The following is a 15260-nucleotide window of genomic DNA, read 5'->3' on the forward strand; positions in this document are numbered from 1 at the left end:
ATTGAAAAATATGTAGATTAATATGGTATAAAAAAATTCATACCTTATAATTCAATATTTTTTCATCCTCACTTTAATTAAATAATAAAAAATAATAAATAATTGTTAAAAATTATTTTTTTCATGAAATTATCTTTGGGTAAATGAGTTTTATGAGTGGGTGCATTTTTTTTTGAATTGCTTCATAAGTTTTTAAAATATGACTGAAAACGCAAAAAGCGAAATTAACATTAAGGGGCCCGAACTTTGAATCGCTCTCCTGACCAAACTATGGGGACCACATTTCCCAGATTGCGGCTACACTCTATATTTTGAAGATGAAAAATCCAAATATGTAAAAAAAATGTATGTTTATTCGGAGAAAGTACACTTTTGTGTCTGATTTCGTAACTTAATTAATAGTTAGCACTAATTAATTAGCATATTTGAGGTCACCTCCAGTAACCATTAAGATTGACTTTTAGTTCGTGAAAATCCGATCATTAGAACGAAAGTTATTCAGGGTGATATCTTTTTTTTTTTGCGGACTGTACATCATATAGCTGAGGATTTTAATGAAGGTGCAAGTTTAAACGTCTTTGAACGAATTGTGCAGTGAACAGTACACCATATAGGCTCTGAGAGCGTAAGACCTCCACGAAGGCTTCTGTTGTCAGACTTGAACGAGAGCAGACGCCTCCAGTTTGCAAAATAGCATAAAGATTTGAGAGTAGATGGCTGAAAAAAAATCATGAAGTCTGATGAATCGCGTTTTCAATTACACCATGCAGATGTCAGGGTTCGGATATGGCGAAAATAGCACGAAAGCATGGACCCCAATTGCATTCCCACAACACTTCAAGCTGGTGGAGGCAATTTTATGGTTTGGGGGATGCTTTCTTGGGATCGCATTGGTTCTTTGATTTCAGTGGAACAACACTTGCATACCCAAGGGTATTTAAGTGTTATCGCTGATCAAGTACATCCTGTGATGTTAATGGTATAGCCGGCCGGGGGGGGGGCAAGACAATGACCCGTGTCATATAGCTCGTATTGTCGTCAGATTGTTCGAAGAGCAGGGCGTTGACTTAACTAGGCTTCATTGGCCCACACAATCACCAGATCTCAATCCAATTGAGAAATAAGGGATGAGATCCGACGGGGCATCTGCCAGCTGGATCCAGTGCCATGTAATTTGACGGAATTGAAAATTGCAGTTCATTTGATGAGAAACAAATTCCTCCAACCCACATGTCATTGAATATAGACCAAGAAGAATTCGAGCTGTATTATGGGCTAAAAGTGGTACAACAGTGTATTGAGGGTAATTACGCCACTCAGTATATGTGCTAACTAAAAAAATCTACTTTTAAACTCGCTCTGGTCGTTTTATACTAGCTCCTAGAGGATGCTCGAATGGTTTTAAAAATCATTATATCTCGATAAAAGTTGCAAATTTATTCCTTGTAAGACTTATGTAAGAATATATATATTTTTTTGTTTCTTGCATTTAAAATTAAGGAAATTTGAAATTAAGATACGAAAAAAAGCTTATTTTGTGTAAGGCATTCTTAATTTATGTACATAGCATAATTTGAAATTATAAATGGATAAAAATTTCCGACTTTAAGTGGCAAAAGATAGTTTAAAAATTCTCTAAAAACCAGAAAAATTCCCATATATTTAGAAAGTAATCAAAATTATTAGCTATTATGTTCCCTTGATACTACTGTTTGTGAAAATCAAAGATTCGAGAAAAAACTTTTTGTGGGGTTATATGTATTACCGAAAAAGGGAAAAGCTTGTAACTTATAATATTTTATTATCCTTAAATAGTCATATTTGCTTAAACTTACAACACAAACTCAGTGTTGTGGGGTTTATTGTATTTTCCTACTTTAGTAATAAGTATAGTTTTTCCAAAAAATTTTCTGTTTGTTTAAATTTATTTATCAGTGAAATTCAAGTTGTTGCAAAATATATAAGGAACTCAGATAATCGTCAGAAAAGAGAGAAACAAAACTGAAACATAAATTTTCGGAGAAGTTAATTGACAATATCTATTATTTGTGGAGGGTGGGATAAGAATGTAAAGCAAGAATGATTAAGATTATTATTAAAGAACCAATCCAATATTGGCTTCGTTTTTATGAAGACCACCAATGCAACATAATAAAAAGCAAGTGAAAAATCCTGCCTCCCTTTCGCTTGGCAGTTCCCTCGGTAAGGCAGTTCCGCAAGAGATCCGAAGGAGACCTCTACCAACAGCTCCTAGAAAAGAGTAGGCCTCAGCACGGGTTACCATAAATATCCTTTAGTAGTCCAAACGTAATGATATATTTCTTTTTTTTTCATAAACTTCGCAGTTAACTTCTTCACATCGGACTACTAAATTGATCCGTGATGAGGCCTTCCTTCTTCTAGGAGGTGTGGCCTCTACTGCATTTACCACTTCAACGGAACACTCTGGGAGAAATATGGGAGTTGTTGAGACCTCCATATACGTTTTCAAATTCAGAAGAGGCAAGTCAAAGGTTTTCTCCAAAAGGAGAATTCGAATGAGTACAAACCAAATTAATACCTGCCCCATGTGCTTCCGTGTAGAAATCTGCTAACGTATGGTAATTCTCACCCCCTTGTACACCCAATTCTTTCCTCTCACTCTTTCAGTAAAGGGCCAGCCTTACTCTTTTCAGGGTATAAATACCAAAAGTAATTTTTTTGCTATTAGTCTTTTCTTAAAAATTGTTTAAGGAAAGTCGTTAGTTACTGGGCTTGGAAGGCCCCATGGTTATTTATTTATTGTTACACATACATATACTGGCTTGTGTGCTCATTACAAAGACATTAAATAGCATAAAAATTAAAATAAGAGGTTTTTTGAAAATTAAATTTATAAAACCTACGAAAGAACAAATATAAATGACAGGACTGATAAAAAAATGCATCATAGCAAAGATAACTTTTAGAGATATTTCATACACTTCTTCCTCTACAAGTCTCATATGATCATTTTAATTAAAAAATTCGGAATTATTAGGTTTGTTTCTCTTAAAAGGATTGATTAACTTCTCTTTATGAAACGGAGGTTACTTCTTTTTTCTTATTCGGAAGTGGGTGGTAAGCACTTTTGTGCAGATGTTAGAAAAAGTCAAACACATCAACCCTAATAACATACTGTCCACAAATAACGAGACGAGACAGTGAAAATGATTCTTGATCATGTTATGGAGCCAAATATCATGCTTTCTTACAGGTCCTGATTATTTGTTCGCCTGTTTGGAATTTTAAATTACACTAAAGAAAAGCATTCCAACCCATCTACAATAGTGGAGAATGCGTCTGTTTTCATCACGACCACAATAAAACATGTTTACAGTTTGGAGCTCTTCTCAAATTGAATATACAGTACATTAATATCATATTTCAAACCTACAATGCTCACGAATTATCCTCTTAAGCCCGTTTTAGAAAGATGAAGATGGAGAGATTTCCGGATTCTGAAAATGAAGAACGGTAAGAGGAAGGCCAAGTTCGCAAATTAACTGGAGGAAGTGCTGCAGAAGAGTAAACGTAAACGACGTTAGTGACTAAGAGAGATTCCTTCAACATGATTCATGCAATTCTAGAGGTCTAAGGGGCTTTTTAGAAGGCTTGATCCTATCCCTCAAAAACCAAAATTTAAGAGGATTATTTTCACTACATTTTATATATACTCTCTAGGCATTTATAAAAACAAAAATGAAGTTTTTTCTGGAGGAGGGCATTTTAGGTGGCCAAAAAGAAATTTTCTGGTGAGACAAAAATCGGGATTAAGCAAACTAGACACAATAAATGGAATAAAAAAAATCTAAAATTAGTATATTTAGATAGAACTTCTTATTGTTCAATTATCAAGTACTCTTGGTAATAATCTTATCTAAACTCATTAAAATTAAATAAAGTTAGATTTTCGGAGTATATGAACACTTTTTATGCAAGTTGAAAATACGTTTCGAAGAAAATGGCTGTAAAAATTTTTACCTCTAGAACACTGACGTCTTTTGTTACGTGGCATCCCCTTGAATGATCAACTGAAATTAAAAAGAGAGTTTAGAATACAACAAGCACCTGTATAAAACTAAAAGCTAGTGAAAAAATGCATGGAATTTACTTACTTTCATAAAACATGATAAATGGAACACGTTCTTTGAAAGTAAACAATTTTTATTGTATTGATAATTCGAAAATGGTGTCAATAAGCATTGTAGAGCACCAAAATATTTTTTCAAATTATAAAAACTCTTATTTTCAATGTTTAATTAAATTTTAATGCTAAGTTTAAAGACGTTTCTAATTGTGAATGAATTTAGGTTTCCTTTTAAATGAGCAAGTACTCACAAGGTTTAAATAAGTTATGTAAAATGTCAATAAACGCAATGAGTAGAAGAAGATGCACTGTTTGGCAACCACGAGATAAGGTCACAGTGAATTAGTTTGGGGGCTCTTCATGTAATTGCCAGACAGTCGAATCCATAAGCTATATCTATACTCACACATACCATGTAATTCCTCGACTGAGCATTCGCAATTAAATTTTTTCTACGAACTATACTGACTGCATACTGATTTTGCCTGGTCAGTCTATTCATTATTCTATAGCTGCATACATAAAGATATAACACTGGTAATCACCTAACCTTGCATTAGTTTACGTAACATAAAATTAATTATTTAGTTAGCACTAATTGCAAGGTGATAATTTCTATGAGAATTTTTAATAGCCTCTGTAAATAAGAAAACAAGGCGATAATTGAAGTTGAAAGACGTGTGTTAAGTTTTTTTCTTACGTATATTCTGACTGGATTACAGATCGAATATTTACCAGGTAGGCATATTGAATGTCTTACTGATATCCGATATCTAAACCTTCAAACAAAAGGCATGCCTTATTTTGTATAAAACGACCGATGGTATTCAGGGCATGTGTTATTCATTCGGACAGTTGGAATAAATGGATTAGTAGAGATGGCATAGATCACAGTACCACTAAATACAAGATTGAAAATTTTAACATGTATGAAGCGTTTCGTGTACCTAATTCTAACTTTTTGTTACGTTTTCACCGTTTTGATACATCATCAAACTGAAATAATGAGCTAATTTATTAAACGCTATGTATTTAGGACTAATACTTTATTATTTATTTTGAAATTTGTTTTTTTTTCAGGTACAAATGACACATTAGACATGTACGATGCAGAATACAGTGGAGATTTTGGAGAAATAGTGTCCAGCAGCTTTACGACAAGCCCTCAATCAGATCAGAAATTTTTTCTATGTGAAATCCTTTTCTTCACATGTCTCTTTTTTGCCAACATTCACTTACTACGATCCTGAGGGCATGTAAGGATATATATAGTTCGCAATATCCGGGAGGCTCAGTGCAGTGATATACTGCGCAGAGCAGTAAGACTTTCTAACTCATCACAATACACTGATATCCATTGTATTCTTCCGGAAACGTAACGAGAGTTTTCCATAACAAAAACATTTTTCGGAAGTGTTTTTAATCGACTATCGTGAGGAATAAAGTAATCTGCATTCAGATTGTAAAATACACATTAAAAAATGCTCTTGATGTAAATAAAACAATCTTTAAACTTTTGACAAATGGATATTTTTCCCTTCAGGACATTGTTGCAAGTGATATGACTTACCGTTGTAACGCAGACGGCAGTTCGGACAGCGTTTCAACACCGACAATTTAGTCTGTGCTAAAGTACGAGGTGGACTATTCAGTGACATTACTAAAAGTAAAATTTCTATGATGTTCAACAATTTTAAAAGATTGCCACTATATTGAACTTGAAGTTTGAAGAGAAATTGAATAGTTTACGAGACTTGCTCAAAGGAAAGTTTACGTTGAATAAAAAGAGTGTTGTACTTCTCCAAAATAAAATACTTTTATCGTGTGTTTGAAATATTTTTTGAAAGAAAAAAAATAATAACTGCACATAAATTGCATTTCCGAATGAAAATTGGTAATGTGTAGATAAAATCATTTCTGTATACTAAGGGAAAAATACTCATAAATAATGTTTGTTCTTAAGTCCATAGGTCACGTTCTTTAGTTCATAGGTCAGGAGGGGTTCATTAAATTTACATTTTTGACAAGGACAGATGACATTACATGTGAAACCACTCATTTATATTATTTTGGTGTTTTTCATCAAAATAAGTACAATTATATTTTAGATTGTTATACTGAGTGAATTTACAGGGAGCAAAACAATATTTCACCAAATTGTGCGTATTTCCCCATATCTTGAGTATTTCTTAAAAGAATTGAAAAATGTTTTCTCCCAATTATGAATTCGTTTATCCAATACAAATTATAATTTTAGGCAAATTCTTCGTATTTTTTATTTTATAATAGTCGAAACACTAATACTTGTAAGGTATATAATTTTAACATAATTTTAAAGTATGCAATTTAAAATAGCAAACTACAAAATTTAAGCGAAATCAGTCGAATGGTTTCTGAGAAATTGATTTTTAAAAATATGGCTTAAAAATACATTTTAAAAAATTGCACTGCCTTAAATACTTTTTCTAAACCTGCATTTTCTTAAAATAAACATTGTTTAATTTTGTTAGATGCAAGTAAGTAATAAACCTGTTTTAAAATTACAGTTATCCCATTTTCCATTCGTCATTCCATAGTACCAGATAAATCCAGAATAGCACATTGCAGACAGTTGTATTACAGTGTCATTATGCATCTTTAAACTTCATACATCCTAAAAGCCTTTTTTCTTAAACTCTGGTAAGAATAATGTTGAAACACGATGAAAGAGTACTGGTTTAAATTTAATTTTTTTTTCTCAAAGCACACTTTACATAACTTACAGTATAGTTTAAATATCTTAAATGTAAACAAGACAGGAAAAATGTTTTAAAAAAAGACATTGTTCGCTAAATGGGAGTTTTTTCAGACTTCATAGCAATAAAATCCTTTGCTCACACCTTTAGTGCACAGAGAATTTTATCAAAGTATCATTATATCTCATTCTGCATTTATTAATCTTCATATTCTGCAAAAGCTCAAGTAAAACTCCAAGTTCTTTTAAAATATGAAAAGACGCATGCATTTTTTCATATATCCCTAAATAATAGCTCAAAAAATTTACAAAGTAATTTTAGTTAGAGTGCTGTAAAATCACTCAAATAAGAACTTTTTCAAGCTTTCTTATTTTCTAAAAGAAAAAAAAACGCTCTTAAATGTGCTGTCTTCTTTAAGATTAAATATAAGATTTAAATCCCAGAGGCTTTTGTGAGAAATGAAAAAAAAAAGATAAGACTTCCTTCCTACTTTTCATTATATTTACGCCAAACATCAAATGAAAATCTTATTAAAAAACAAAAGATAAGATAACCAAACCCCTTGCTCAAAGAAAGAAAAAGAAACTTCCAAACGAAGATAAAGGCTGAAAAAAGTATTCTACTTCCTGACTTACTGATATAAATTTCACCAGCGGCCATTTTCGTTATTAACATTTTCGTTTTTCAAGAACTTGGCCCAATAAATAACTTTCACTTTTTCAGAAACTTCGTTCCCCTCCTTTCTTCGCATCGGTCTATTCTTACTTTTCTTCGCTTTATTGCTAGATGAAATGTGACTATTTTTTTTTTATTTCTTACCGGATTAAAAAAGAATGCTTAGCTATCGGATGCATTTTTTTTCCTCCCGAGTCTTCGAGCTGCTTTAGAGAATTTATCAAACCAACGAACACGAAATCGATTTTTATTATTTTATTTTATCTGGAAAGGTGATTAGTTTAATCTTATCAAGAAGGGTATTATTGATTTATTTTTATTGATTTAATTAATATTTTTTTAATAAAGCTTCATATGACTTTTTCTTTTGAAGGGCTTGTGACCTTATTGTGATAAGCTACCATTTCAAGCATTTTAACTCTTTGACGCAGAAATTTTATGAAACATATTTTTTATACTTTTTCCTTTAATTTTTATCAGTTTAGATCAAAATAAGTGAAAAATATTATATGTAGCGCTTAATAATTTAAGATTTTAAAATACAGCATAAAATATCGGTGCACTTTTCTGCGTTAAAGAAAAAAACGTGAAATGTGTTAATGTGTAATGTATGTTTTTTTTTCAAATTTGCATTGATACAAATCTAAAAATCAGTTACTCATCATTGAAGTTTTTTGAATTTACAAAATCGATTATTGATAAATTTCAGAATAAGAATTAAAAAAAATCCAAACTACTTTTCGCGGATATTATATCGTAGTAAAAATATAATTCTATTAGACTGTTTCTTATACATGTTTGTGTATATAACGTTTGTATATATATATATATATAATACATATATCAATATATTTTGCAAATACAATATTGTGAGCTGATGACGAGATATCTTTACCATATTTTGTTTTTTATTTTTTTAAAAATTCGTGTATAATATTGTTTTAAAAATCTTATATATATATATATANGTCAATTATATATATAAATAATCAAAACTCTTCTATACTATTACATTTCTTCATCTTTCTCAAAAAATGCCAAGAGAATCATTTTATAACGAGGCAGTATTTAGGATATGCAATTTCTCATATTTGTCAATGAAGTTTAAAGCTTTTACAGGTTTGAGGGACCGACAATAAATTACAAACGAAAAAAAATGAATATTTTATGCCAAAAAATGTCGCAATAAATTTGAAACTTGTAACAATTATTTAGGTTATTATATGCAATAATTGAAGATTTATTCATTCATCAATTGAATTTTTCGTCTTCTCTTTTCATTCAGCTTTATTATTTTCCATGCCTTCTCTTTATTTTTATTACTATGTGGTTACTAATACTTTGAATTCGTTAAAATTCATGATTATATCTCGTTTGAATGCATAGTGCTAAGATAAATATCCTTGTCAATAAATTTAATTAATTAGAATCCAATTCATGGATTCCAATATAAACAACTTCCCTTGTCAAAAACTCCCTATTTTTTATATCTTGGTGGACGGTGATTTGTCCCGTAGGACACCCTCCTGCAGCCAAACCCTCTGGGCCTCTGGGCCATTTTCAAAATTCATTTATTTATAAGTACACAAAAAGGAACCATCTCCTTACTTTGGAGACTCATATAAATTCCATATTTCTGAAATAAAATATTTCTTTATTTTTTATAGAATTTGATTCTTCATTAAATCAGTTCCTATTGTTATATCTACATCACTCTTGCCTGCATCACACTTTAATATTATATATGGATAAATCAATCAACATTTTCAACTCAATGTAATTCATCGAACCTTTTCAGCAAATAGAAATTCCAACAACAATCTTTTCCACAACAAAATTTATCTTTATCTTTTTCATAATAATGAAGAGCTATGATTTGAAACTGCCTACTGGAGTGAAGAAAAGCAACGCAAATGTGTAAGCAATATAGTACGCTTTTATAACTGTCGTTGAACAGCCGAAAAAAATTTAGGGTTTAATACTACTAATGTTCAACTCCGTAGCCTTGTAATTTTGAACCTAATCCAGAAGACAAGAAAACTCCTGGATCAAGCGTTGGGAGAAAGTTGCCTTCGTGGAGGACTTTTTGATGGAACTAACCCGCATTTGCGTTACATGGAGAGGAAGACCACGAGAACCTCGCACGGCTAGCCTGACAGCAAGGGAACTCCAACCCATGATCCTCCTACCACTGAAGATATTTCACGTCAGCGCTGTGATTGGTGCAAGCCAGATGCGGAATTCGTATCGACCAGCCATTGCCGGAATCGAACCCGACTCAATGCATTAGGCTTGTAGCAATACAAGGATTTTCAAACAGTTTCCGATAGATAAAAAATAGCATAATTTTTATATAAGCGTATCGTAATTTCTATATTATAAGCATTAGCATGTTTTCTGGGTGTATACCTAGTCTAAATTAAGAAAATTTGTAAATTATCTATCTAAAAACATTACAAATGGAAAAAAATCTGCGTATAAATATTACATTCGGGAAAATGTAGCTTATCATTGCTTGAGATAAAGATTTGTGATCCAGCATTATGGCATAAGGTACTTAAAGTATTAATTAAAGTACATTTAATAAAAATTCCCCGAACCCATTGAAGTTTTGTACTTTCTAATATTATGATTGAAAAAATGTTCTTTTTTATAAAAATACATTTAATTGAATGAAGATTTAAGATTTGTTTAAGAACATTGCACAGTTAAATAATGTACCGTGGATAATTATTTCCAAAAAATTGTAGTCTAATACTAGCTTCGATTTTAAACCTGATTTTCTGAAAAAAGGAATTCCGCAAAAAGGAATTCCGTACATTTTGTTGTTTTACTCAAATCAAGCTGTTTCAAATTTAAAACTTTAGTATTAATCTATCTTCTTTCCCAATAACTTAAAAGATAGTTAGGGATTTATATTTTTTTTTGCACATGGACTGTTTTTTTTTCTTCTCCACTTTATCACTAGAATTTTATACAATAAGTATGAATACTCCACTTAAGATTTAGTTCTTTTCGTATCTCTCCGCTGTAGTATTGAATATAATAAGTGACACTTAAATATTTTTTATCTTTCATTTTCTTGCCAAATTAATTAAAGCTCAGCCGTTGAAATCATTTTATTTCTAAGCTTTCTTGTTGCTTTTTATCTTTTCATATCTAATATCAATATGAAATTTATCAATACGAAATCGACATTTTTTCAATTATTTGATATATTTCAAATAGTTATTAGCTGAATCTTATGAAGATTAGTGTTATGAGTGAAATTTAAAACATACAGTTTTGATAGAAATTAAATGTGAAATAGAGCTAGTAATGTAAAAAAAATATCTATATTGCAATCTGCAGAAATAATAATTTAATGTTTACTAAAAAACAAATAGGTATATTGTTTGTGAAGTAATATATTTGTGGGAGAATACGGATTTATGAAATAAAATATCGATTAGTTTTGATGTAATTATTTTTTTAGAATAAGATCTGCTCTTCTTGCACAAATTAAGTGTTACATGTACAGTATCAATGTTAGTTAATTGCAATAGTAAATTAAATTAGTTACACATGGTGAATATTCATTTAAATGCGAATTTAATATTAGTTTTGAAGCAAACATTAATTTCCTTATTCCATAATAGCTGGAATTCTTTTATGCCATTTCGCAAACGAGCTGCTATTGAAAAAAAGTGTTTTTTTTTAACTAAATGATTATTTTCCTTTTTTAGCAACTAATTGTTTTTTTAAAAAGCATAAAAGCTTTGCTTGATGTGAAAATCGTTCTATTTTAGATAAGAATTCTTCTAATTCTCGTGGCGTATATGTCATGCTAGGTCAGCATGGAATTTAGGCTCGTATTTAAACAAAAAATTTTAGCTATTAGTTATGATTTAAAAAAATATTATTAAATTATTTCGTTATTACCAAAAAAAATAATATTTAACTGTTTAATATTTTTTTATGCAATTTTAAACTAGATTATGTTGATAAAAATAGGTATTTTTTTTAAAAAAATTAAATACATCTTATTTTTTGATGATAATATAATATCTTATCAAGGTTTAAGCTACTGATTTAATTACAAGCAGTATATCATCATAGTTAGGGAAACAATGGTTTGGAAACAAAACTATAACTCATGTAAAAATATTAACTTGAAATTAATAATTTAAACTTAATGTAAAAAAATCAGTAAAATATCATTGATCCTAAAAACTAATTTTAAAGATTCTTTAAACAAATGAAAAATTTTGCTCAGTACAATGAATTCCAGAAAATTTAAATTATTTTCTAACAGCTTACTATGTTGTCATTTAAGTGGTACTTAATATTTGACTACTTTCCAAAATTGCTGTCTGAGTATTCAACGCGTATTTAACAGGGAGAGTTTCTGCAATCAGGAAAATGTTCCTCGGCAGCTGCAGTTATTATTAGTTAGTCAACTATGTAGTTTCAAATTCTGATTTAGTACTAGTTTAAAATATTTTTCAACAACTAACTAACGGTTTTCTCTCTTGAGAGGGATGATGTGAAATATGTTACGGAATATTTATTATATCTTAAATTCTTTTTCAATTTTCTTTTTCAGCGAAAAACTTTCTTCTTTTTTTTTAAATTAATCCACAGTATATCTCACAAATTGTGTCAAACACATTATAAATGTTGAAGTGATTTCATAATAAATAATAAGATCTTTATTATGTTTTTGAAACTTATTAGTATATTATGTTTTTAAAATTTAATTTGTTTTCTTTAAAATACGGTATATTTAATCAGTTTAATTGAGCCTAAGAGAAGAACTATATTTAAATCATAATAAACGAAACATCTACTTTTATTATTATGATGAATTCGGTATTAGGATAAATAATAAACTATTTACAAAGGTTGCATTGATTAGTCAAGTCAATACAGTTAATAATCCTTAGAGTTTCGAGTATTTAAGGTGAATAAAAACTCACACGCGTCAACGTGCAATTAAAAATTAAAGTCAGTCATTTTATATGAAACTGCAGCAATGAAAGTTTTATTATTCTATGCCTTTTAACACTAGATTGCCTAAGGAGGTCATTTTAACTGCTTTTTCATTTGTAAAAAATGTACAAATAATAATGCGTACAATATTTTTTGCCGAGTGAAGTATTTTTTTATTGTTAATAATTAATAATAACTTGTTATATAACTGTAAATAATGTAAAAAAATATTAAAAATTAATTAAATGAATTTCTTTACACATTAGTTATTCTTTCACAATGCAGTCATTTTGACTCCTTTTGGGCAATCTAGGTTTATACTAAGTTTCCGTCTTTCCAGTGTTAATCGTTTTTTTATAAAGTGAACTAAAAGTATTTTGCTCGGAATGTAAGAAAGAAACTACTTTCATTATATTCATATCTCAGCAACAAAATATGATAAAAAAAATCTTTTAAATCACTTTGTTTAAATAGATCTTTGTCTAGCTATTATTGCAGGAAATTCGATTTATGATCAAATACAGATTCAAAATTTGCCTCATGTTCTTCATCCGAATATCCATTTAAATATAACATGCAGAGAAATTTTCATCCTTCAAATGTTCGAAACGAGTTCATATTTCGGTCCCGGCTGTCAATAGTTTCACGGGGACAATTTGAGGACTTCCATTATTGCAGACGACTCAGAGAAGTGCAATTCTTGAGAACAACATAAAGACTTATATTCTCATATACAACTAAGATACTTGCATTCTTGAGCTTGTTCGAATATGAAATTACAAAGCTATCAGATATGTAGTGGAAGTGTTCGACTCCAACTCCGGGACATTTCTAAAAGCTCGACTGTGAGTGATACTTGTTTGAAATTTCCACTATTGTGGAAATCAATTTAATAAAACATATTTTTTTAAAAAAATCATTAAATTTGCGTAAAATCTTTACGAGAAAATAGTTTGAAGCCTATAACTCTCCAACATACTAGTAGAAATGCATAGTGATTTGATACTTATAGTCAAAAATTAAAGGTTTGACAGAAAATATCTAAACAAGCAATTATATAACCATATGTTTCATGAGCGGAGATCAATTGATTTTTGCTATAGTCAGCAGCTTTTTAATGCAAAAGTGTTATACCCAGATCAATGCCCTTAACTCGTGGATAAATTTCTAAAAAGCACAACCTTCGTGCGGGATGGGCAACTCGCAATCACTCCGACACATGTCGTCATGCATTGCAGTGTATGGCTAGAATTAAAAGTAGCCTTGACTTTTTCCCGTGGGACCATTTGAAATGTCTCGTCTACGGAAGCCCCATAAACTCTGACGAAGATCTAGTTGGCAGGATTTCTGTTACCGAAAAGTGTCCGTTGTGTTCGAAAACGTGCGTCACTCAGAACACTATAGTAGTTATGTAACACCTGCATTACCACTGGTGATAAATTTTTTTGAGAAGTTTCTGAAATTTTGCCACTCATGCTGTCAATGAAATCAATTCAATACCTCCTCAATCGGTTCTTTCAAGTGATAAACGGATATTTCCTACTAGTTTATCCCTTTGCTTTTTGCTCATACATTCTGTGGTGAAAATTGCCGGTTTCGATATTTTCTATACATCCATAAAATTGTGTCCCTATGTTTCGAAACACACTGTGTAAACATGTTACTATAACAAGATTTTTCTAGTGAAGATGTTACTATAACAAGATTGTTTAGTGAAGATGGGTAGAAAACTGCAACAATCAATACATTATATTCATGTGTACATCTCTTCAACAGCTGACCGCTTTATAGTGTTCATTGAGCTGACAACACATAAGAAAGGTCCTGGGTTCGAATCCCAGACAACACGTGGATGTTCTTTCATTCTCTGTTTTATCTGTCCTCCTTAGTGTTGGAGCAATGCTGGTCCATCTAATATAGTGCTTCTGAAAGAGTGGCCAGCAAATTTGTCCTACAGACAACTGAATGACGAGGTTTTATCGTGTGGGCATCAAAAAAAACAACAAATTTTAATAAAATTTCCACTTTGCTAAACAAATTTTGTTTTAGAATTAATGAATTAAAACATATTTTGTTGATAATTTCATATATTATTATAACAATTCATCAGTGAGTCAATAAAAAGCTTTCAAAATACTTAAAAACGTTCAAATGCGATAAACTGTAATAAATTGTTGCTTGTAATAAATTATAGTTTAAACAAATTGTGTTATTATTGTCCATTAAAAATATTACAACTGTTTTTCCTAAATTATTTTCATAGAATCAGAAGCTATTCTTTTTACATAAGGGCCTAACAACTTTAAAAACTAACCGGAGTCCATTTGAGTCAAACTGAAATGTTTATCAAATATTTTCTGAAATAAAAACTACTAGCTGTTATTAGAGAAATTTAAGCCAAAACAAAAGTGGACGAATACACAGAAATAGAACAGGTATGTGCCCAATCTTCTCTTAACATCTCCATTTCTAATTATGGATGAATATATTAACGCATATTTAGTTTTTAAGATGAAATGTACACAATGATTACATTGTAAGGTAATGCATTTTACTGAATTATAAATTGTCACATGATCACTATTTAAAGCTTGTAAAATGAAAATAAATCTTTAATCTTTTAAATTTTTTGCCATCCATCCACCCACCCACCCACCTACCTATCTACATATATATATATACATATATATATACATATATATATCTATATCTATATATATATATATATATATATATTTAAAAAACTGTATTTTTAACAGTAAAGTAAGCTA

The 15260-nt window shown here is 30.2% G+C and overlaps 1 protein-coding gene and 1 long non-coding RNA gene across 3 annotated transcripts in view; one reads left to right on the top strand and one right to left on the bottom strand.

Moving 5' to 3' along the window:
• The window catches only part of LOC107452035 (uncharacterized), a 178067-nt gene extending 172134 nt beyond the window's left edge, over positions 1–5933 (top strand). For both annotated transcript variants that reach the window (XM_021147066.3, XM_021147065.3), the window contains exon 9: positions 5189–5933. In XM_021147066.3, the coding sequence (XP_021002725.1) occupies positions 5189–5358 (170 nt within the window). In that variant the 3' untranslated portion in view covers positions 5359–5933. The remainder of the gene's footprint in view (positions 1–5188) is intronic.
• Positions 1–15260, bottom strand: part of LOC107452036 (uncharacterized) — a 59249-nt gene that overhangs the window by 3059 nt on the left and 40930 nt on the right. Inside the window, exon 2 of the long non-coding RNA XR_001585146.3 lies at positions 4003–4052. This is a non-coding gene — a long non-coding RNA (uncharacterized lncRNA). The remainder of the gene's footprint in view (positions 1–4002; positions 4053–15260) is intronic.

The sequence above is a fragment of the Parasteatoda tepidariorum genome, chromosome 3 (assembly GCF_043381705.1).
Source record: "Parasteatoda tepidariorum isolate YZ-2023 chromosome 3, CAS_Ptep_4.0, whole genome shotgun sequence".
In the NCBI taxonomy this organism is placed as follows: Eukaryota; Metazoa; Arthropoda; class Arachnida; order Araneae; family Theridiidae; genus Parasteatoda; species Parasteatoda tepidariorum.